The sequence below is a fragment of the Megalopta genalis genome, chromosome 15 (genome assembly GCF_051020955.1).
Source record: "Megalopta genalis isolate 19385.01 chromosome 15, iyMegGena1_principal, whole genome shotgun sequence".
NCBI classification, from domain to species: domain Eukaryota; kingdom Metazoa; phylum Arthropoda; class Insecta; order Hymenoptera; family Halictidae; genus Megalopta; species Megalopta genalis.
This window is the reverse complement of record NC_135027.1, coordinates 7,433,770-7,457,997: the sequence shown is the minus strand read 5'-3', so window position 1 is coordinate 7,457,997 and position 24,228 is coordinate 7,433,770. Positions and strand designations below refer to the sequence as shown.

At 40.3% G+C, this 24,228-nt stretch overlaps 2 protein-coding genes across 3 annotated transcripts; both read right to left on the bottom strand.

Annotated features, from left to right (window-relative positions):
* Positions 1-185: 185 nt before the first annotated feature.
* Positions 186-8,017, bottom strand: LOC117219532 (uncharacterized). 2 transcript variants are annotated; one of them, XM_076526500.1, is made up of 5 exons: positions 6,165-8,014; positions 4,442-4,644; positions 3,974-4,321; positions 3,127-3,207; positions 186-2,898 (listed from the first exon to the last, which is right to left on the bottom strand). In XM_076526500.1, the coding sequence occupies exons 1-5, from the start codon at positions 7,819-7,821 to the stop codon at positions 2,698-2,700; spliced, it is 2,490 nt and encodes an 829-aa protein (XP_076382615.1). In that variant the 5' UTR covers positions 7,822-8,014; the 3' UTR covers positions 186-2,697. The 2 variants fall into 2 exon arrangements, with proteins under 2 accessions (XP_076382615.1, XP_076382616.1); XM_076526501.1 differs by lacking the exons at positions 186-2,898; positions 3,127-3,207 and adding an exon at positions 3,214-3,469 and having other exon boundaries at positions 6,165-8,017.
* A 1,190-nt stretch (positions 8,018-9,207) lies between these two features.
* LOC143260571 (uncharacterized) lies at positions 9,208-24,139 on the bottom strand. Its single transcript, XM_076526511.1, has 4 exons — positions 21,767-24,139; positions 21,539-21,681; positions 17,872-18,083; positions 9,208-9,687 (listed from the first exon to the last, which is right to left on the bottom strand). Exons 1-4 carry the CDS (start codon positions 22,028-22,030, stop codon positions 9,662-9,664), a joined length of 645 nt encoding a protein of 214 aa, XP_076382626.1. The 5' UTR covers positions 22,031-24,139; the 3' UTR covers positions 9,208-9,661.
* Positions 24,140-24,228: the final 89 nt, after the last annotated feature.

The window sequence follows — 24,228 nt, the reverse complement described above, 5'->3', positions numbered from 1 at the left end:
TTTGCAAAACTAGAATACACTTCACAGTTTAATTTAAAATTAAAGTCAAATGGTTCTAAAGTGTAAAATAAACGTGATTTCAATAGGACAACGAAGTAATTGTAAAGTGTAATTGGTTCACAAGTCAATTCCATTCCATTTTTCTATTTGCTACTTGAGAAAAATGGTGAAATGTAATTCCCGGATTGCCAATGTCTTAAACATTTATTCGTAAATAAAGTTTATAATATTATTATTATTATTATTATTATTATTATAGTAATAATAACAAGTTTTTGGTGATCCACCGGTCACCCGTCTTTCGTTCTTCGTTCACGTGGACTCCTAATGCGCGATAAAGTTGCAGAGACGTTTTATAGACATTAAGCGATTTGCCTCTTCCTTTCATCTTTTGTTCTGTTCAAAATAGGAAGAAAGAAGTATGGTTTTGCTGCTTGAGTAGCAACGAGTGTGCGCGATATTGTTCTTTCCTTTTTGTCGTAATTTCTCTGTCATTGCGTACGCACAAGGGAATCGTGATCATATTCGATAAAATTTAAATAGTTAACACAGTTCATTCTTACAAAGGCACAAGTTTCTTTCCTGTTTCCGCGTCGGGAAAATTCTATCGACGCTCCAGCTCTATCGACGAACATACGTTTTCTTTTAATCAGCAACAGCGTTCTCCAATCATGTTCTATTGCATCAAATGTAATCGTTATCCGACGATTTCAGCTGGAGATATACATTTATAGTCAAGACAAAATTTGAGCTTCTCGAACATAGCATTTCAGGACGGTCCATACGAAAAACTACCTCTCACACTCTCATCGAATCGCAGATAATAATCCATTTAGGAAAGTTGGCGAAGCTTACGACAGCCTTCCGGTTATTTACATATATTAGAACGCTCGCGATATACGGAATACGGGTAATAATCATTATTGGACCACTCTGCACATTATACAGCTATTTCGAGCAATCCTTCCTACCTATTTTTAACCGTAGATTGGAAAATGCTGTCTGAATTATGACTCACCAATTACCTATACATAGGTATATATACCATGAAAATACATATCTGTTACGTATGCCTTTCGAATACAACTGGAGGGTTTGTTAAACAATAAAATCACGCGATTGTAACCGAAAGGTTCGTGCGAAAGACGGGCGACGTTTTGTTCAAGCACTAATCAACGCTACAAAGTTGTTCGTTCAATTGCACGATTGCAACTCGTATTTCGCATTAAGGAATCAGTCATCTTGTATTTGTTGTGAACAAAATATTCGCCCGTCCCTGGAAAACGAACCTGGAGTTTACGAACCGGAAGCTAATCATTGTAGGACATTCACTCATACAACCGTGTTTGCGTGAAGCTTCACCATGCAGAAATATAAAAAGAACTTAAAAACGAAAATCGAATGGTAGCACGGACAGCGACACGATCTAGAAAATATACAAAATACGAGTTTCGGTGGGTTTATTGTCGGTAGACACTGGACCACGGTAGGACCCGTGTCTGGCCCGCAATCGTTTGGCAAGAGCAGCTGCGGGGTCGTAATGCCTTCCTCGTCGTCGGCAAACAAATATTTTCCTCCTTCATTAGACCGTTGAAAATATGTTTCGGTCACTAACCTGAATCTTCTATGATTTTCTAGAATTTATTTCAAAGGACTTTGCATGATTATCCAGAAGAAATCACGTGAGCCACTATCCTTTTCAGTCACAAAAGTCTAGATACACCTGGTAAGCTTCGAAACAAACAGATTCTATTTATTAATATTAGGCAGACCCTGAAAATAAGCTTTTAAAATCGGCCAGGTGAATAGTAGGCTGTATGACTTCAAATTCTGTTTTACAAAAGTAAGGGTAAAATCGCATAATCTGCAGGCCAAGATCGCATCGATCAGTTAGATTCAGCACCGACCGAGTGTATTTCTCTCTCTGATAAATCTGTTCCTCGCTAAAATGCTCGTTTAGCTCCGTTTCTGTGATAACTGATTGTTCGTGTACAATACTGTTCACCTGAACAATACAAAGCTGTGTGCGCACAAGCTTGGAGACGTAAGCTTCGAGTTCGTCCGGCTAAAAGGAAGCTTAGTCACCTGTGATCTATGTAATCGACAAGCAGCTGACAATCGCCGCTTATTAAATCGACTTCAAACGATAAGAAAAACGTTCCAAAGCTGGTCTCGTACCAGACATAAAGGAATATTTTTATGAGGTGCGCTTACAGCGGAGTTATAAGAGTTGAGAAAGCTTTGGGCTGCGTGCATACTGGGCCTTACAAGCTTGTGCATTGGGCATGGTTGGCAGCTTGCTCAGAAGATTTATCTGCGATACCTTATCTTCAATACGATTCGATCGTTCATGGAGCTAAGAGCAATATAAGAACTTTGCCATAAATCTATACTTAATTAATTGAGTACGGTTCCTGCACCTCGCTACAAGCACTCCAGTGTGCACGCAGCTTTAGCCTAATCGCGCGAGTGGCGCAAAAATTGAACCAGCCCGCAGAGTCCATGCATCTTTGAAGAAAAGAATTGCCGTGGAAAAGTAATTGAAGTTCAAGTAGCGATTTTAGTACCGTTTATAGTTTTGTATCTGGATCTATCGTTGGGCTGGTCCGTCAAACGTGCGGACGATTATGTTTTAAGGCCGATAAATGTCTTTAACAACACTGATTCTCGTTATCGCGGTTGCTTGATTCGAGTCGTCTACAAATCTACGTCTTCTTGCTTGGCCTTGGGCGCTATTTTTTCTGCACTGTCGGTCTCCTTGACAGGACTGTGCACTTCGGCGACTTCTACAGGTGTCGGGACAGCTGGATTCACGGATCTATCCTCCTCAGCAAATGCGAAGCCGATCGTCGCGCCGATTTTCTGGCTTGCTTGTCTGAACGAGTCCGATAGCATCACCTGATAACGATAAACTATGTTTACACTGATCGTACTTGTATAGTTAGCTCTCAGGATATGCTGGCTCCAAGAACTTGCAGCGATTGTCATATAGAAACAATCTTTGAATCTGTACACTTTTGTACATTTAAGGAACATGAAATATTTTAAAAGTCATGAGTAAATTGTTGCAAGGTCTTAAATCCAACTTACCGCCAAAGTATCATCAGAAAAGGTTCATTAGTTTACCTGTACCACGTTGATGCACATGGACGTCAGAGCCAGCCCGAACACCAGGTATATTATCGAACACATCATGTATATGGGATGCTAGATCAACGAACCAATCAATCTGTTAATTTCACTGGATCATATTCACCCGTCGAGCTGATTGTTTTTTTTTTTTTAATTTTTGCTAAAGTGACATACACGTGCAACTGTGCTAAGTGAGACTTATGCGGAAAGCACGGTACGAAATAGTGTGTGACGGTGATTAGATATTTTGAGTGGGGGGGGGGGAGGTGAATATCTGATTGTTTGTTTTCTTATTTTTGTTTGTTGGTGAACTTTTTGGTACTTCAAAGCTTACCGTCTGAACGCCACCGTGAAAAAAGAAGCAAGAGACACAAGTTAATCGTCACGTTGACAGAATGTCCTCAAGGGATTTTCTGGTTCAATCGAACTCAAAGCTAATCGCAAATCAAAGTTGAAGTTCGTTCCGATGAATGCACAGTTTGCCGCGAAAAACGCCTATCCGATTGTTAACTGCATTACAAAATTTGTAAAGTAACCCGTTCATTGTGTAAACGGGATTACAGAAGCTAGTTTTATCATGAGAACAAGTCCAACAAAGTTTTGAGTAAAAATATTCAGACACTCCATAGCATATGAAAAAGTATTTAGCAGTCTTTTCAGCAATAATGAACGCTTTTGCGGCAAACTAGAGACTCGAAGTTCGTTCAATCGATTCAACTCTAAATGACCTAACCCAGCAGGATCTACGGTAGCCAATCGATCGTAGATTCAAGACACGTGATTAAAAAAAAAAGAAGTTAAAAAGTTATTGAAAAAAGTTATGATCGAGAAAACTGATCACCTTTGGCACGTAATCGCCGAAGCCGATTGTGCTCATGGAGATGAAGACGAAGTAGAAGCTCTCGAAGAAACCCCAGCCCTCCGACAGGCAGAACAGGGTGGCACCGATGAAGATGTAGCCTAAGAGGATGAAGATGGCCACCGAGATCGGTAGATTGAACTCGTCGTCGATGGCGAAAGTCGACATGGCCGGTGTTCCCGGTGTGTCCGGTGCGTTTGCGTCCAGGTTCAAGACTGTTTGCGGTTGTTGCGCTTGTTTCTGCATCTCCTCGATGTCTTCGGGGTTTATCTGCGACGGCCTCTTGAAGGTCGCTAGGTCATAGACCAGTTGGACGCCTTTCATCACTTCCTGTAGAGCAGAAAGTTGATACTTATTGGTCCACAGAGGAAATTGCTATCGCCAGTGAGCTATTTATTATGAAAGTCTTTAGTCCCTGCGCTTTAATAATTCAAACGATCAGAGACTTACCTGAACAGGTACGGTACCCCGAACTTTCCGGCAGCTTCCCGTATAGTACAATCTCCTGACGAACGCCCATAGAAACTTGATGCCCCTGGTGAACAGTTTACCGAAGTCAGCCAGGATGATCAGGAACATCGGTATTCCGAAGATGGCATACACAATCGTGATCGCTCTACCAGTGTTCGTACTCGGCGAAATGTGACCGTATCCTGTAACATACAGCAAAGAATTTCTCTAGAATTTTTCCGGCGAGAGGTCATTTTAATTTTGGGCTGTTAAACAGAAAAGCGTTAGGCACGCGGTCTAATTTTAGCCGCTTTCGCGAAACAGTTTGGTCATTATTTTCTCGTGAATCAACCGCGTCTACTTTGCGGTGACAGAATGCATCCGCGTGACCATTGATCAAAAGAATTCCATCGGCTCGGACATGCGAGTGATTCTCATTAGAACGATGAATCCAAAGGTATTATATCAGCCAATTAATCGCTGTGAACCTTTGATCCGTTGTCCGGTTCGCATTCTGCTTTCGTTTTCAATCGATTGCGTGATGTTATACAATCCGCTTCGGGGAAATTAAATTCGGGTATTGAACAAAATATTTGACTTGCTAATTATATGTATGGAGTTTACGTCTGTGTTTACTTTTTTAATACCGCCCATTGATGCATCGTTCATTTCACAATATTTGATTATCTCATCTATTTAGCAATTTAATTTTCGTCCCGTTTTAACGATGTTGCGATATTATTGTATCGTCTCACTTATGTACCAATTTAACTTACGTATGATTTTATGACGTTTATAATTATTTTACAATATTTGTCGCTCTACTTCTTGATACGTAAATCTTCTTTTCATTAATTATTGTCTGTCAGAGACTAATATTGTATAAATGTATTTTGCATTAATTATTTTCTTGCAGTAACTAATGTAAATGTTATTTTCACTAATTATTGTCTTGCAAAGATTAACATTGTGAAAATGTTATTTTTACGAATTATTGTCTTGCAAAGATTAACATTGTGAAAATATTATTTTTACGAATTATTGTTTTACGCGGTGACAATGTTGTGAGTGAAAATGTTCTTTCCTCGTTTGAATCGCAGAGACCAATAACAGAAGTCAATGGTGCCGCATCGAAGAAGTAAACAATCGTGGGAAAAACAAAACGCTTTTCGGACTATTATGATTTTTCCCCGACATCCGATATTCGGCTGATTTTCCCTCGCGTTCCACACGCGTGCGCATTCAATTTCGACAACGGTACCACACACTGGTACCACGGCTGTGTTCCTCCCTTTAGAAAATCAATAACAGACTCGTAAACGGTTTTTACGGCGAACATATCGCTCGGCCATATCTGCCCCCGTTCCCTAAAAGCTGGATGCTTTTTATCTAGCCTTTTAGTGCTATCAGCTCTAAGTTCGGAGTTGACACGGGTAGCTTTCTGCGCTGAGGAAACAAGGCAGTACCATTTATAGAACTTTAGAATTTTAGAACTCGGCTACTTTAACAAATTAACAGACACAAAGTTAATAGCATATATTAAATTAAGAGCGGTACCATTTTTACCATTTTGTAACTCGTCATATTTTCTATCGTTTACTTTAACGAAAGGGGAGGCATGAACTTACACAACATACTATATTGTCACAATACGTTCAAGAAACGTGAATATAGAAATCGACTTTCGCTGACTACAAAGACCTAATCCAGTCCAATTTCTCACCGATAGTCGTGATCACCGTCAGACAGTACACGACAGCGTTCAGGAAAGTCCAGCTCTTTTGCCCGCTATAAGACTGCACGCCGGCTTCATGGGCAGCGTGCAGCTGTTCCTCGAACTCCATGAGCTTCTTCCTGGCCATGCTCTTCCAGTCGTCCTCCCTCATGTTGTGGCTGTAGCTCCACAAACTGTCCAGAAAGTCCCTCTTCACTCTCTTTACTCCACACTTGTAGAACGCCTCGAACGCGCCTTCAGTGAATCGGAAGACGAAAGCGCCGAGACCGCAGTAGATGATCACGAGGAGCAGCTGCGACAGACACCGGCTTCTCAAGTCTCTCATGATCTGAGCCTCGGTTGGATTCTGGGCGATGAACGCCTTAAACTCGGACACCACGTCTCCGAGAGCCCTGAGGAAGTCCATGAAGGTCACCTTCCCTGTGACCTCCTCTTCAGGTCTTAATTCTGGAACGATTGGCTCGGAAGACACTGGAGGCTCTAAGTCTTCAGGAATGGAGTCCATCGAGTCCTCCGGCTTCTCTTCTTTCTTTTTCCTCCCGAAGAAAGGCACCCAGGAGTACCAGGACTTTTTCTCTTCAGGAATCACCATCTTCTCTATCGATTCTTCTATCTTTTTTTGTTCGCTCTCACTCAAGGGCACACTGAACTTCCTGCGTCTCATTATGGTCTCATCTTGAGCATCCTCGAACACGTCCGGCGTGTCAGGGTCGAGGATGCTCTGCTCTCTCTTCAGGTACTCCCTCTGAGCCTTGGCGAAGTCCTCGATCAGTGAATCGTTGCTCAGAGGTATGATCTGCTTCTTCAAGTCCGTCGCGGACCTCTTGATGACCACTTCTTTCGCCTGCACAGGGAACGTCTCGCTTTTCTTCATTTTCGAGTCTTCGTCGGTGTCGTCGGTCTGACTGTATCCTCTGGATCGCCTCTGCTCCTGCTTAGGCTGACCCTCCGCCTCTTCAACCTTCTGTTTACTCGATCTCTTTTCTCTGGGCGGTTTCTCAATTGTATCTTTCTTCGCGTCAGCCTGTTCGCTGGCGACCTTCCTGGCACTGGTCTTCTTCACTCTGATCTTACCGGCTTCCGGCGACTTGGTCCTCCTCGAATGCTTCTCCAGCTGGTCGTCCAAGTCGCTGGAGTCGGTGCTGTGCTCGTGCCGCTCCGCCCTCTCCCTTGACTTTTTCTTCAGCCTTCTCTCCACCTTCCTCGGCTCCACAGGTTGGTCTGTGTCAGCATCAACCTCCTTGGTCCTCGGTAGGTCCTCCTGATGTTTCTCTGGCACCGGCAGCTCTGGAGCTTCCTCCTTCTTTACCGGCCGGGACTCTTCGACACTCTCGCGCGCTTGCGGCCTCGCAGGACTCTTCTCCTTCTCCAGGTCCCGCTTCTTCTCGTCCTTCAGCTTCTTCAGTTCCTCCTCCTTCCTATCTTCCTCGCGTCGTTCATCTTCCTTGATCAGCTCTTGCTTCTCTTGCTTGTCTTGCTCCTCTTGCTCGGCGTCATCCGCCATCTTCTCCATTCTGGCGCGCCTGGCGTCCTCTTCATCATCCGTGGTCTCCACCAGCTGGTTCCTCGTCGACGGGTCCGGCGTCTTCTCGCGCTTTCTCGCCGCCGCCTTCCGGCGTCTGTGCACCGTGTAGCTGTCCTCCATCGTGGCCGAAACGAGGAGGACACTTTCGTGGCCCGACGAGAAAACCGCCCCGAGCAACTGACTAAGCAGACGTTGGAGAACCGACGAGATCTCGTCCGTTCCTGGCCCCGGTGCAGACAAGCATCGAGACAGAAATAAAACAGAGGCTGCTCCCACCACCCTGCTCGCGGCACCCGGCTTACTCGCTACCAGCGGGACCGGACGGGCTTTGCCGCAGCGAGTATCGAGCGAATCGCGCGCGCACGCCGCGCGCCAATGACGCTCGGCGTCGCGACGCCGCGCCATGACGCGCCTGCAGCTACCGCAACACCGTACGCGTCGCGGTAGACGTGACCGGCCCCTTATAGTCCTCGACTATAGCCCGCCTTGCGAAAGAAGAGGCTCTGCAGACGTGCAACATCGCTGCGCGCCGGCTGTCCCCAGAGGCGACTGTAAAGATGCTATTACTACTTAGGACATATTTACGTTGGAACTGCGATGAAAGATGTTGGAGTATCGTTTAAAGCGGCGATAAAAGCTGCAGAAAGGTCTCTTTCGCCTGTTTAGAATGCGCTAATAGCGCGATTTCAGTCCGTTGATGTTCTCATACATTCAGAAGTAGTAACGCTAAATCGACCGAGCATTAAAAGTGACTGATCTATGTTGCTCTATAAGAATCGCCATACTTTTATTATAATGTATGCTCGAATTAAGAAATCTATTCAATCAATTTCTATAGAAGGATCTTTATAATTTCATTAATTTTATAAGACACGTGAAATCAATCGTTTTAATCGGTACTAAGGTTTTTTTTATTAAAAATATGTTTTACATAGCTGTATAAACATTATATACGCTCTGCTCGTTACTCCAGCGTAAACGTAATCGTACCCCTTTGCGTCTAAACCAGACTCATCATTGGCTTTTGTAGATATTTATGGTTGCCTGTTTCGCTGATCCAGATTGTATTTATGAATATGCTACAATTGCATGATATGTAAAACCAAGTGTAATGTCTGTCAGCTGTTTTAAATGGGTAGTAAAGTTATATTCGGGAACATGGTTGAATAATACATATTAAATGAGGTATTCATTGGCACTGCTTCTTTATGCGGGGTAGCTGCGCTGACAGCGATTGAAAAACAGCAGTTAGATAGACTACGTCACAAAGTGATGTTCATGAATAATGCCACAATTGTATACGAAAGTTTAATTGCACCATTTCTCAATTGTTCTGAATAGTTTGCACGGTTGCGTATAGGACGATGATTGTGAACACTGTTTCTTTATGAAGCAGATCATCGTTAGCAGTAATTGAAAGATGACAGTGATCCTTTGCGAGCTTGTGTAACTTTAGGCTACCGTATTTGTTGTATGTATTATTCAAGTCCTGCTCCCTTTCGTTGCTAGGATTTAAAGTAAAGCGTTTTATTGATCCATCATTTCTTCGTAAGGAAAGAATTTGTTCCATCTTTTCACTTTATGAACATCTTGTTCAGACTTGGATTTAAGGAGACTTTAAGGGGTTTAGAGAGACTTGGGTTTAAGGAGAATCGTCTTGGTGTAACCGTGAAGATGGATGTAGGGAGTACACCGACAAAATATTTTAACTCTTTGCACTTTGGTCAAGTGACTAAAGGTCATCCTTCTTCATGCACCGATCTTCAATAACAAACATTAGCAATATGAAAATCGTTTTCAATTTTTAATGGTGCTTCAAAATCGCCACTTGAGCACGAACGGTTAAGATTCGGATATTTCACGTATCGCAATTTAATATACGTGTCCAATAATCGATACAATCCGGAATCCTTATCTTTTCATCGTTGCAGGGTACAGCGTTCGTCATAACAATCGTCCACTACGCTTCAATATTTCCAGGCTTACCTGTAGTATATGAGAAACAGAAGTGGAATGAACAACCATTGTGACTGCATATGTGTCTTTAGTTCTTTTCTTTTCACGAAAACGGGCCATAGTACTTTGTAGTTTTTATGAAAGTGTCTTGCCTTTTGATGCTTAGTTTTGTTTGAGAATAATAATTCGTATTCAGGGACTGTCGGTGCAGCATTTTTGCACACAGCAATTCTTGTAGCTAAGTTATTAGAATCTTCTATTTAGAATGTAGTCATTTACGAAGTGTTAATCAAGAGATTTATTTGAACAGAGTTTCCCTGTTAAAGAGCGGAAAAAAGATTCGAAACTTGTACGTCACTCTGATGCATAATTCATGTAATATTGTATAAGAGGCACATACAGACTGCTTCAAAAACTGACCCAAAAAGGAAATGCAAAATCAATAGTAAGACTACAAACAAAATATATAATTAATGTAACAATCTGTATCATATGTGCAAGTTAAATGAGAAATATTCTATTTAGTAATTTCTTCTAATTATAGAGTATTTGATGCTTTCTGTTCAAGGTCAACAGGAATTTGTAGGAAAATATAAATCCTATCGCGATGAAAAGCTCGGCTGAATAGAACCGGTACGGAAGACACTGAAAATCCATAGTGCGGGAGGCTCGTCGGTGGTATACTGTCAATTAGAAGCGCGAACTTCAATAACACCTCGGCGTCCCTTTAATCGATCTCTATTTCAATCGTCGTCTCTTTCATGGCTCATGAAAATTTTCATAAATTCACCGTCGAACGCGTCCATCTTCAATTTTCAATTCGCCTTGCTTTGTGTCCACGCCGTCTTCGATCATGCGTGAATAACATTTCTTCCGAAAGAATTTTCCCGTGTCAAAGTTTCGCTCCTTTCCAATTTCATTTTCTGACCTCAGCACAATCCCTTCCAGTTTCAATACATGCTGGTGCGACAATTGAAATTCGACAAGTGAAAATATGTCATACACTAAATTCTTATACGTTTACGCCAGAACGTTTGCTTTGACTGCGTTCAATAAACTTCGAGGATCAAATGCACTTGGCTGATAATCAACTTTGATTAACATCTCCCAAGAGGCAGATCTTTAACACCTTCACAGCTACAGTGGCTCACGAAGGTTTTCGAACAATTTTCAAAACGGTATAACTTTAGACAATGTCCAAACAATTTGTTACAAAAATTGCAACACACGTGTTTTATTTTCGCTTGACATTCCGAACAAGTTTTTTTTTAATTCTGTAGACATTGTTTAGTGTGCTAGTCCTTCCAGCAGCTCAAAAAAATTCAAGTGATTTGGTCGAAATATTGTTCGAAAACTATCGTGAGCTATTATATGTTGATTAGCACATCTTTTATTATAATTCTCCTTTCTTAATATTAATTTTCAGACATCAACAACAGAAAAATCAAATAACATTGGCAGTTAGTAAATTATGTTCGAACTCTAGTCTGACACGATGTCAATAGGGCGAGAGGTCAATAATTTTTATTCATCGTTTTATTCTTTCAAGTCAGAACCTATTTCCTTTACAGATGCTTAAAATCCATAGTTCGTTGGCCATCGAAATCAGATAAAAGTACTGACGCCTTCCACATATAAGACAGCGAATTTTTAGTTCTTCTTTTACTTTCTGAACTTTCTTTCCGAAAGATTGCATAATGTTCCAGCGAGCGTTAAATTCTGAACTCCCTCATGCGAATCGGCAAAGTTTCCAATTAGCAGAACAATTGATAAGGAAACGGACTTAATGATCAGCTGAACGCACATTATCGACCTAATTTCCCTTGTTGTTTATCAGGTGGAAACGCCAAACTTTGTTGCAGGTTTCTCACATTTTTTTTCTAATTCCTGTATCCGCCTCGCGATACTAACTTTTATCTTCTCGTGATCCCAGTGTTTTTTTGTGCGTAACGAGGACGGACGGCGACGTGGGATACAAACAAGAAGTTTAACGCTGCGAGCTCCGCGCTGCTTTTAATAAACATAGATAAACATCTATTGTGCCCGGGTATAACTAGTCAAGTACTTTTTTTCCCTCGCGAAATTGAAAACTGAGCGACAAAGTGCCTAAACCGGCCAGACCCGATTCGTCGACCTGGCAATTTCAGTTTGTTTCCGGCCGCGGAAATTTCACTGAGTACGTAATCTTGAATTTCCCACCGATGCAAAACGCTTAGGACTTATGTTAGCAACGACAGCAATCGCGAGATCGCTACTCTATAAATCTTCTGCTTTTCTTCAAATTTGTTGTTGTTATTATAATTATGAAGCAAAATTTGTTCACAATTTTGTAGAGACATCATAGTTTGAATTGCTGCAAGTTGCGTTGTCAATTATGTTACAGTGCGTCTGACTATTGCTGGCCATTTCTACTTATGACGAATATGATTTGAACACCAACTTCGAAAGTGATCTCTTTCGGAAGCCTTGTAGAAGGATTTTGTTTCGCATTTCTGACGTGCTTTTTATTTAAAAATGTTTAGATTATTCTAGATTTGAAATAATAGAGCCAAGAGAAATTGCAGGTTGTTTTCATTCAAGACGAGTCGTTAGTTTATGAACGATGTTGCTATAACTCTATTGATCCCCGGAGACCAACTTTCAAAGCGAACTCTTTTGAAAATCAAGCCTTCCATAAAAATTTGATGTGGTTTTGTGTAGTATTATCAGAATAGAATTTCTTTAGCTCTTAAATAATAGTGTCAGGAGAAATAGTCGGGCGAGCTGTTTATGAACGAATTTGCTGTTTAACAATTGATGAAAAATATGTTTGTTTCCCATTGATCTGTATTGTTAGGCAACTGGTCCAGAATGAAGCGTTGAAAGATTGTAAAATCATCCTGACTAGACGAAAAATGAGACGTCAGCCGTTGTCGAGAAATAATAAATGGCACGTGTGGAAGATAACACGTATCAATGTGTTTTTTGGAGAGCTACCAAGTCGCAGTCAAGCCCGACCGAGTCCTCAAAATAAAGTGGCCAATAATCGCGTCGGTTTCTTTGTACCGAATGAGAAACGTATGGTGACTAATAGTATTCTCCTTTTTTCGTAACGGTGATTCATCGCCTTTCACACTCTGACTAACAAGAAAAAGTAATCTCCTAGAGAGAAACAATATTTATACACAACACTCTTGGATTCTAAGAAAAATAAATGTTATTTCAGTGCTCGCTTAATTCAAACCTTCTAATGGGAAGGGGGGGAGGGGTAGGAATTCTGTTCGATTATTTTCACAAAGTACCAAAAATGAGTCAACATATTCAGAAAGTTTACGATATATAACAAACCGTGGACAGAAAAATTACACAGTATTTCTCCTGACTGATTTAACAATTAAATAAATTGTAACATAAAACAATATACTGTTTGATTTATTGTCTATATCTCACAAAATGATCGAAAAATCGTATAATATTTCACATGCTGAAAATGTATAATCTGTGCACATGTGTAAACATTGCGGAGACACACAAAGTGAATGTTGCGAATGAACCAAAGAAACTGTACAAATATAATTACGAACGTTCAAAAAATTCCGCCGGTTGCATCATTCAACATATTAGCATATGGCGGCATATTTTTATCTTCGGAGTCATTCATTGTCAACGTTACGTCTCTATACGTTCAGCTCAGTGAAAGAACGAAGTTCCATTGCAGCGATTTTCGTGATACTATGAAACACGAGGGAAGGGAATGAACTGAACGATTTCTTTGCTAAAATTGGATAAAGGGAAACTAAAACGTTGCCTCGACGAATTCTAAGCGCAAAACGTACGGAAGACAAAGGGTCTGCGTCAAACATCTCAGACAGAAGTACGGATGGAACACAAAAGGATACATCTCGATGTCCTCGTGAATAGAAGTCTATGAATTACATAGCGCGTCGATAATGCGCCAGAAACGTCCCTATTACAACTGCCAATAAATTTGTTTATTGAGACGATCAGCGGTTACAGTGGCGAGCATATTTCTTCGAATTCGTACCGCATGCTTTATTTTGCTTGCGAATTTTATTTTACGGACCGCTTTATGTACCATCTTATGACCACAAATTTACCAAGACCGCAATCTTTGAAATTATCGATTTATTCATCAAATTAACTGCAACGTTCGCTGGCAAGTTCGCGGTTTAATATTTGCAGAGACTGCAGTTCTCAGAAATAATAAAAAAAATTCGATAAGCGGGAAGTTTATATAAGAGAAAACTAATTACAAACAATTCTCCTGCATCTGAAGTCACGAAGAATTCATTAAATTTTCTGACGTTCGCTCAACGTGCCTGCCATTTTGTATTCTCTACGGAAGCTCTCGCAGTGATTGTTTCCATATTATTCGTCACTGGAGATGCGGAAAACCGAGATTCGCAGCTACGAACGTGTGGCAAATGTACATGGATACATTGAGGTCGAATCCGGACATGAAATAATGGAAAACAATTGGAAACAGCGTGCAATCGAGGTGAAGGGCTGTTCAGCAATTTATTCTACTCAAAGCTTGAACGCTCTCGATGTCGTGATTTCTTTCGCGACAATTCCTCGAATATCTCTCCCACGATGGAATACAGTTTTAACAAACGAGCCGTGCTATTAAAACATCCTCGAGCAGACATCTATATTGACATGTTGCCGTTGAACGACGTTATCCATTTTGGGTACCTTTTTATCGACAGATATCTTTGTTATTGCCTTCGAATATTTTTGTGATTATAGAATGTTATGAAGGAATACTTATTATATAAATTATTATACATTATTATATACATATTATATATTATTTATATAAAATATAAAAGTATGAATAAAATTATTGTAACGATTAATAAATTTAATTAGTACAAATGGTACCTTCTTATTCAGTCAGAAATTATGAAAATTGCTAGAAGAATAAACATAATGAAATCAAATAAGAGTACAATCTGTTTAAATCGTAAGATATAATTTCGTTCTGATTTATAGAGATGAATTTCAATTATTTCGTAATTGACAATTTATCTAATACAATTGGCCATCATTATTTCCTGACTACACTACATACATATTTTCCATTCAGTTGAGTTATCACAGTGGCCCAACGGCGCGTAAATAATTGCGTATAGTTCGTGTCTACAATGATGCATTAATGATCGTCCCACTGTGCCATTAGACCAATTAGACGTGTATGCTGTAGGAAAGTAACGAGCAGAAAATTTGGAAACGAATCGGTCGGCATCCGAACTGTGAGGTACATAAACAGTAGCTATAAAAATAACTAGGCAGATCAATTGATGAATAGAGAATATACCTGGTGGAATGTGGGTCGCTATAAATACTTATAAGTTGGTGATTTCAACGAGTGTCAGGTGGATCGGCCGATGCACTAATGGAACCACGCGGATTTTATGCATGTGTAACGCACGTGATGCGCAAGACAATAACCTGACTGTTCTGATAGAAAAGTGATCAACGGGTTATATCAATGTCTATCTTTATCTTTCCCATGTGAAGAACATTCTAAATGGTGAAATTAAACAGAGAAAGATATTCACGATGAGAAAAGAAAAGTAATTTAGAAGCATTGAAAATTAGTTACAATTTTCCTTCAATATGTAACTTTACAGAAACCTTCGCTCTGTGAAAATGTAGGTAATTAAGTTAATATTTATTATAAAAGGAAACAATGCTGCAGCACTGAAAATTAGTGACAATTTCGTTTTAAACTTCAACTTCACAGGTATAGAGCCGGAATGAATGATTTCGAGGGGTTTATTTTCGGAGGAATATTAAGTGGGAGACAATGTTGCGCAATTTCTACCAAAATCCTAAATACGAAAAGCATGGCGCCTAAACTTCCCACGAGCATCACCCACGTTTCTTCTTTTTCGTTACGTAATGCGACCACTCGAAATAGTACGCGTGGGCATATTTTCTCGACGGCCAGAAACTATGCACGAGGGACCATCATCGTGGACAACCAGCTTCACTGTCAAAACCAGCACTGACTATTTCCCTAGTTCCTTCTCATTTGTATTTGCGGCATCGCTACTCTCTGTTCTAATTTATTTAAAAAATCATTTCAACATTCCTTTACCAACTTCGTAGAAAACGTATTCCAAATTCTCAATCAAGTTCAACTTATACCCAATACGTCTACAATTATACAAATATGTATAACTTCTATTCTAATTTGTACTGTATAAATTACCAGCGCTTTCGCTAACAGTATCAATAAATTCAATGTGCAAATCTATTCGACGGATACACTAACAGCCCGGATCCACCAAGGTGTTGCCGATTCATTTGTGGGAACATAACACACGTGTCTAGGGAACAACCATGAACCACTAATTGCCGAGATACCGATGAACAAAACTGGGTCGTGGAAATAATTCCAACATTAATTTCGACTTGCAGCTGTGACCAACAACGTGTATTATCCGTATGCCGCAGATATTGCAAGCTATTGGCAGTTTTCATATTTTTAAAGTTTCGGTAACATCAAATATATTTGCAGTATTCTCGAGACGCGCCGAAGTTTGTCGCATGCTCACCGGTGCGAAATATAGGTAGTGATCTCGTATGAGTGGAAAATGACATCCTTTCGTTCGAATTTTCTCTTTTGCAGCTTATTTCCTTTCCAGCTTTTATAGACTACGACCCTTTGGCCGCCTTCGATCGGAAAATAGCCGGCAATTGCGAGCGCGTCGCTGTAAATAATGGCTTTTCCTGTCTCTGTGTAAATCAATTTAATGGTCCTAGGAATACGAAGATGCAGATGGAAAGACAAGCGCCGGTAATGATGTGCGGCATTTTATTGGGAACGCTGATCTACATTATTAAGATAGAAATGCCCAGAAGCTGAAGAACGTGGATTAAAATCAATTGAAAATGTGTTAAGCAACTTTTCTAAATGATTCTTTACTGTAATTTCTGCGTCGCTTGTCATTCTATTTACATTGATTGTAGTGGTAATATCTTCTTTATTTTACAAATTATTGTTATTATTTAGAAAACAGTACACTTCGTACAGAAAAGAATGTAGAACAGTAATAATTAAGTTCATCTAGTTAAAAGTTAAGAATACTGTTTAACAATTCACTCATGCATTACTGATACGTTTCAATACCGTTGTTCTAACTTACGTGTCTAAAGTATACTTCCTAAATAATAATAACAACAGTGTGAAAAATAAAGGTTAAAAAATAAAGACTACAATTGTCAATGCAGATGAAACAAAGCGATTACGGTAAAGAAACACTTCTGTAAGTTGCTCGACAAATATTTTGAAAGAATTCTAACTCACATCCTCCAGTTCTTAAATGTTCGGATACAAATAAGGCGGAGCGTGGAGCTCAAGTGCGACCAGCGCTCACACAAAATGGCGGACTAAACTAGCCTATGCTCTTCGAGAAAGATGATACACATTCTCTTCGAATCACTTCTGAGATCGATACAATCACGATCCAAGAATATCCCCCGAAATCTCTTAGGACCGCTGACGAAAACGAACGAGACTTTCCATGAAACGAAAGAAAGAACGATTTTGAAGATCAACGAGCAACTATCGGCGTTGCAGCAACAATCAACAAACAAACGAAACGATATTTCCGCCGTTTCCGGTGCGGAATCAATTAGCAGCCACAACGGAAGGCAAACAAACGCAATATCGCGAAGATGTGAATAAATAAATCAGGATCCCGTGGTGGATTTATAACCGGTGTAAACCGAAGTGCGGACCACTCCCGATTTTTTTCTTCGTTTCGTTTATTGGCCCGCTGGAAACAGTGATTTAATGTCGTGCGGATGGTGATCGCGTCGCTACGTGACGTCAGTCTAGCAGAAATACACCGGAATTTACCATCAAAAGTGAAATCACCCTTCCCACGATCTACGTGAATCAATTTCCTGAGATAGTCGCGGGTTGATTGGAAATATTGTTTATTTTCTCAGTCGGCAAACAGTGCGATAAATTAATCTGATCCTAGTTTGATCGATTACAACGCATCCATGTACTTTATGCCCTACCTAGATTCTCGGAAGCTCAATTAATTCGGAGGCTACTTGGCAAGCTAACCAAGTCGATTCTTCAAGTGCTTCATTCGACTTTCAATTTTCATTGGAAGGAGCGAACGATATACAGCGGTTTTAGGCAAACAAAGCGATTACTTATTGAAGAGAAGACATAATCTTTTGACTCACCTATGGTAGTGTAGATAGTGCCACAGTAGAACACGGAGTTCCAGAATGTCCAGACTTTTTGGCCCCGATCCGTCACTCCTTTCTTGTAGAAATTGTACAAAAGCTCCTCGTACTTCATCAGCTCGTTTCTTGCTCGACCGTCCCATAAATCCGTGTTCCCGGCCAACCTTTCGTCGTTCCAGAGCTCCCTAATCACTGTCAGTGTCTCGTTCCTGTCACAAAATGACAACGAATCTCCTAAAACCGATCTGACACTGAACCATGATTTTTCTATTCTGCGCCAGAGATTGCCCCATACTTCTTTAACTCTGATACGTTCCTCAGGGTGAAGATTCACCCATTTTTAGGTTTTAGATATTGCAAAATATTTGATTTATTTCTGATTGCGTTGTATAAAACGTGTTCTTTTAAAATTGAAAAAGAAATACCCAAGCAAATGGATTTTCCTTTTGTTGTCTCCGAGAAAACACTTTACATCCTCCTCATATTCTCCCAACAAGCAAAATAATCTTTCTCGAATTGTAAACGAAAGTATGCTAAGCTTATCTTTGCAATTTCGGCTTCCGATTCAGCGATGTCAATAATTTACGAATCAATTTTGAAATGAAATAATACCGAAAAGCTGAGGTCAAAGCCGAGATCAAAATGTAGGAGAAAAGAGGCTATCAATTTCCGTCGGATCCAACCTTCCTCGTTTCTCTTGTTTTTCTGATCGTTAAGGGGGTAAGCTATAGAGCCATCGCGACAACGATTTTCCTTTATGCGATTTATCCGGGACGAAATGGCAGAATCTTATGAGAAATTTCGATTTCAACCAGACTGACCGACGACAATGGTTATAATGCGGTCTCCTTTCGTCCTCGAATAAGAACTACACGCGATTGTTCTTGAAAATATGTATATGGAACGTTGATAAACTGTGTGCATTTTCTGTGACACGTGCTATGTTTGTACCTTAACAATTTTATTGACACTTTCGCGGAACTGTTACGCAACAGCTGTGCTAGCAACGTAACCCTTTACACTCGCATTTATATTTTCTATTATATCTATTTGCACGAAATCACTATGCAAATAAATAAACGAAGTAAATAGAAATTGTATGGTACAGGTGTGAATTAAATTTAAAACATGCAAATATTAAATATGGATATTTGTACTGTAAATGTACATACCTACGTACAAATAGTAAATATTATAAATATTTGTTGAAGTATTGCTTAAATAAATTTAATATTTAATGAACACCGGGAACGTAATGTTCTTTTTTAATTAACAGCGATCGTATCAATCGCCATCAGATTGTAGCAAGAATCACAACAAAACTAGCAATCTACGCATTCAAGGGAAAGGAAAATGATTTGCAGAGAAATCTTAATCGCAGCCATTGCCAAGGTGAGCAATTGGACCATGTACTGTTTCTGTTATCAGATGGGTCACGCTACGGCTGGCTTTGTGACGTGCTAGAGAAACACAAACTGACCTTCGTCTTGAAGTTGATCTATTTAAATTGTGGAAAAATCGACCAGGCTTTAAAGAACGAAACCACGGCCACAGTCCACAGTGGAGCGAGTCGAGGAATGCGTTGGCGCTGATTATGCTTGTCGGAACTGAGAATTCTCTCATTAAGCGTGTAATTACCGTCTACTATAATTAGTGGAGCTCGAAAAGTTCTCTGTGAATAATCAGTGGATTGGGAAATTTTAGGCTGGAAAATTTCTTTGTTACTACTCATTTGCTGGAAGATACTGTTAACTTTTGACATTATTGTTTTGACACATGGTAAAAACTCGTACAGCTTAATATTTGCACACTCATAAAAATTTAAAAAATGAGAAAAATATTTCGAAACATTTTTCAGAAGAAGTGAACGATACAAATATTTTTCATAAAAATGTACGTATCATTCATGTCTTTCCAATTTGTCACATTTTCACTCATGGAAATACAGTTGCTGAAATTTCAATAATGAAAAATTCCCTGAATGTTAATATCTAATGTTTCATAACGATGGGTATTGAGGCGTTGAAATACAAAAGAGATATTATGAAAACTCTTCATAATATTTTATACAGATGTATTTTAATAATTCGACGCTGAAATTCAAAACAAGGTGGATATTCTCTGTCACCGTGGAACATAATCGTGGCAATTTCAAACCTGCTTGCGTGTCGACTGTACCATCAGATTAAGAATCGGACTACTTAGCAGTTGAAACGTACGCATTAAAGTATGTAAACATGAGTTCCAGTGCTAAGATCTGATTAGACTAAAAATATTCATTTTAATACGACTTTTTTAAATGAATAATATCATTAATTCACTTTTCCTTGAATTCGAAGAATAAAAGTTTCAAACAAACAATAATTAGCACTAAATCTCTTTATCACTTTTAGATATTTCAATCTCGTATAGTGATCTACACAGATCGCCGCCATCAAATTAGATTTCTGTTTAAGCGAATCCATAATTACTTAATAAAGTCGATGAGCCTCGGGCCGCGTGTGATTAATTGCTCATCGTTGAAAATTATAATCGTGATGTTTCTCGAGGTGTCGCGATGTTAATTTCTATACATGTTCATTTACTTCGAGATGCGATTGATATCGTACACAACAGGGTCACGTATACACCTGCATCTAGAGGCCATTTTCATGGAGACGAAGGTTGGGAACATCGGAGTATGGAATCGAGCGTTATTGCATAAACTAATAATCCTATCTCAGACGAAACGGAATTGCCGACAGACTGACAGAGCACCGAGAAGTTTGTGTGTTTGGAATCAAAAATAACAAACCGTGGAACGTTCTAGATCTGTCAGGATCATCATCCATTTTACAGAAAGTGGTCATTGATTCCAACGTATAAAGGAACAAAAATGTCTACCCTGAACCATTTACTAGTGAATCTAAAAATACTGTTATATTATTTTCAACTTAATAAAATTGTTCAGAAGTAGAATAAATGTATATGTAGTTTTCGAACCTTGCAATGAATGCATACAATTCTTATTTTGCATAAAAATCTGCAATCTAGCAATGTAAGGCTATGAAATCTGGACAAGAATATACAGAAAAATGTCCCGCATACTTGAATAACAATAAACATAATACATAATAATCGTACTTCTAAAGCTAAACAATTTTAGAATTAGAAATTTTAGAATTTTAGAATTTAAGCTCTGAAACCAAAATAGCGTCAATATATACAGCACCCTATTCAGCATTCAACAAAAATGCTGGCTAAGAGTTTGTGCCTATGTTAAAGAATACAGTGCATCATAATTTACAAACGCTGTTTCTCAATACGCAACCAAAATTTGTGAATTTGATTAGAGAGTTTAAAAATGTTGCTCTACAATTTTTGACTAACTAGAACTACCAAGAAAAGAAATAAATATCATACATACAATTTTCATTTCGCATAAAAATCTAGCAATAAAAAATTATAAAACTTAAAAAAATATACTCTAAAGATAGACACTTTTAATATCGCATTTAGCCCCGGAACTAAAATGGCGATCAAGCTAGCATCCAGCGGTCAACAAAGAAGCTAAAGTCTGTACCTATAATGCAGATCAAAATGCATTTCAATTTACGGATAGTGCGATAACACTCAACGGCTGCTTGATAATCTAGGACATGGTTTCACAATGACCATTTCTCACCTCTCCTTTCTTATATTAGTGTGCACGACATCCTCGTTGGTTCCCTCGATCGTCACGAAGATCATCGCACCCCCGATACTGTACAAAAGCACGACAACAAATAAGAAAATGTGCGTGAACCATCGTTTGCTCCAGGAACTGACCTACGCACAAAAATCATAAACGCGTCAGCAATTAGCTCGATCTGATCAGGGCGCAAAACTGATTATTTTGGAATGTTCGTCGGACCTTCTCGTATAGCCAGAAGGCGCTCTTCTCCCCAACGCTCAGCCCAGACTTGGTCAAGTGCTTGATACCCTTGAACTGTGAAAACATGAACTCGCTGGCTTTGTTCGCATAGATCACCTGTGGCTGACCCGAAACCGGGGTCATCGGTATCGGGGTCTGACCATAAGGTGTCGGCACATATGTTTGCGAGTAGTATTGTCCTGGCAGCGGAAGCTGGATCGTCGGCCTTGGAGGACCCTTCCGGGCACCTGGAGAGCTCGACATCTTCTTTCTTTAATCGATTTTCCTTTTTTTAAATTTATAATCACTTTCTAGCGACCTAGATGGCGAATCCTGCTTACGGCTTCACATAATCCACTTAACTGAGCAACGAAGGATCCCAAGAGGGAAGCTCCACGCTGGGTCAGTGATATTTTCTCTCCTTAAAGTCCTCCACTTAGGGGTGCTAATGGCAGCAAGTCGACTTTCGCGGGTATAATAAATCACGAGAGAAGCTCTAGAGAATCTCTAGAGATACTTCTATTACAACCTCTATTTGCCTTGGAATTAAGATGCAGATTGTCTTTTACAGTTGGCAATGAAATGTCCTGTATATGATACTTAACGTTCCTAATTCCTCACTGAAACTATCACAGTAGAAGACGAAATGACTACTGGATAGCACTTCGGAGGAAGGAAGCTAACTTTCTTCTCTTTCTCAAAGCAGCTACCAGAGTTTTCAGCTTCACTGCCTAAGTCTGCAGTAATCTAATCCTTGTCCCTTTTCCGTCGACTTGTGGAAAGTTCAACTGCACCGACGATGCTGCTCCTCAGATCCTCCAGCAGCACTAAACTAACACAGGCTTGCACAGCATCATCAATGTACATCACATATTCCGAACGCGTCCGAAAGAGCCTCGCCGAACAGAAAAAGATTTTGATTTCTGGATGTCTCGAGGATCCAGGAATACACGCGACCACAATATAAATAGGCAACAAAATTGGTCGCCGTCGGGATTCCAGCGCGGAGTTTATGGCAGATAATCGGGTCACCCGACAATCGGTCACGGGTCAGTGGGATGTTCTCGGGTGGCCGAGGGTTCATTCATCACGCCGTCATCAGATAGTCTACCGACCGGCTGTTCGAACTTCGAGAATTCTGGCATCTATCACACTGTCGCCTTCGTAGCCGCGACCCTTCTGATCAGAACACGGAAACTATTCATTAGGGGATACATCAGAAGGATTGCACGCGAGAGAAGCACGTGCGTCAAAGCTTCTCGATTTTCGATTTTGACTCTGTCTAAAATTATTCGAATAACATCCCGCGGTTCAGCGACCTCGGGTGCATCTTCGCAATAAATAGATTGAGCGAACGTGTCGACGGGTTTAGGGGTCGAGTGCTCCCCTGCGGGCTCTGCAAAGTCTTGTGCGATACTAGAAAATTGCCTTCAGCGATTTCAGATTTTGTCTAAATACGAAGCGATCCGCAGAGATGCTTTTAGGGGAGGTTTTAGAAAAGACGACAATCGATCGAATGATTAAACTGAGTTGTTTGGGTGAAGCGTTACTCCGGCTCGAAGCCAGTTAAATTCGGATAAAGAAACTCCGCCTTTTCAGCTAATGTCAGTCGATGCTTCCTAGAGGATTCCTTCAGTTCCTCTCTCAATGGGAACTTGCCAAGATTGATGGAAGCTTTTGGAAGCCAAGGCGTAGTGCTTTCGTGTAGCTGACCCCGAATCGTCTTAGAACTTGATCCTGCACTTTAAATGTCCCAGAGTTCCGAAATTTCAAGATCTTTCTGCTTTGGACTCTATATTCATCCTATTCTTTCATATTAACAGGAAGTAATAGTAAACTTCATGGACAGGGTATTTGCTCTTGTATAACGATGATCCAAGGAACCACCGAGCTTCTTCGTCATTTGATTCTAACTGGTGCCTGGATCACGTTTCTCATAATTATTTGCGCCCTTCGTTGGATCATCTGGACCAAGTTCTCTTAGCTTGGACTGCCCTACTTGGAATTAATAGGTCAACTAGATAGGAAAAAATTAGGGCATTCCTGAGGCGTCCACGATATTGATACGATCGTTATTCGCAGCATTAGAGTGCTCAATTAAATTTATTTACACTTTGAATATTCCTGGTGTCTATGCTGAAGTATTTAAGTGATGAGATGTCCTTTTTAAGAGTTTCTTGTTCTTCAATGTTTGTGATGAAACACTCAGTAAAGACTGCTGACACAGTCTGTGGTCACTGATTGCATGCACTGCGTCTTTTTACAACAGTTATCTCTGCCCCTGTCAGCAGAACGAAACTTGGAGGTAGTACCACGACGTGACGCTCGGAGACCTTTAGCGGCGGCGTCGCGACGCCAACTGACTGAATTGGTTCGCTGCCGGCGCCAAGGCGTTTTGAAACCGGCGCTATGACTTCCAGGGCCGTATAATTTTTTCAACCCCAGTGCCCTTATAAAACAAG

Coding starts and splice junctions, on each gene's coding strand:
- LOC143260571 (XM_076526511.1), bottom strand. CDS start 22,030: ATGTCGAGCTCTCCAGGTGCCCGGAAGGGTCCTCCAAGGCCGACGATC. Junction 18,084..21,538: donor ACTAATATAAGAAAGGAGAG/GTGAGAAATGGT, acceptor ATTTTGTGACAG/GAACGAGACACTGACAGTGA. Junction 9,688..17,871: donor CACTATCTACACTACCATAG/GTGAGTCAAAAG, acceptor CATATACTACAG/GTAAGCCTGGAAATATTGAA.
- LOC117219532 (XM_076526500.1), bottom strand. CDS start 7,821: ATGGAGGACAGCTACACGGTGCACAGACGCCGGAAGGCGGCGGCGAGA. Junction 3,208..3,973: donor TCGGCGATTACGTGCCAAAG/GTGATCAGTTTT, acceptor TCGTTGATCTAG/CATCCCATATACATGATGTG. Junction 2,899..3,126: donor TGTGCATCAACGTGGTACAG/GTAAACTAATGA, acceptor TATCGTTATCAG/GTGATGCTATCGGACTCGTT.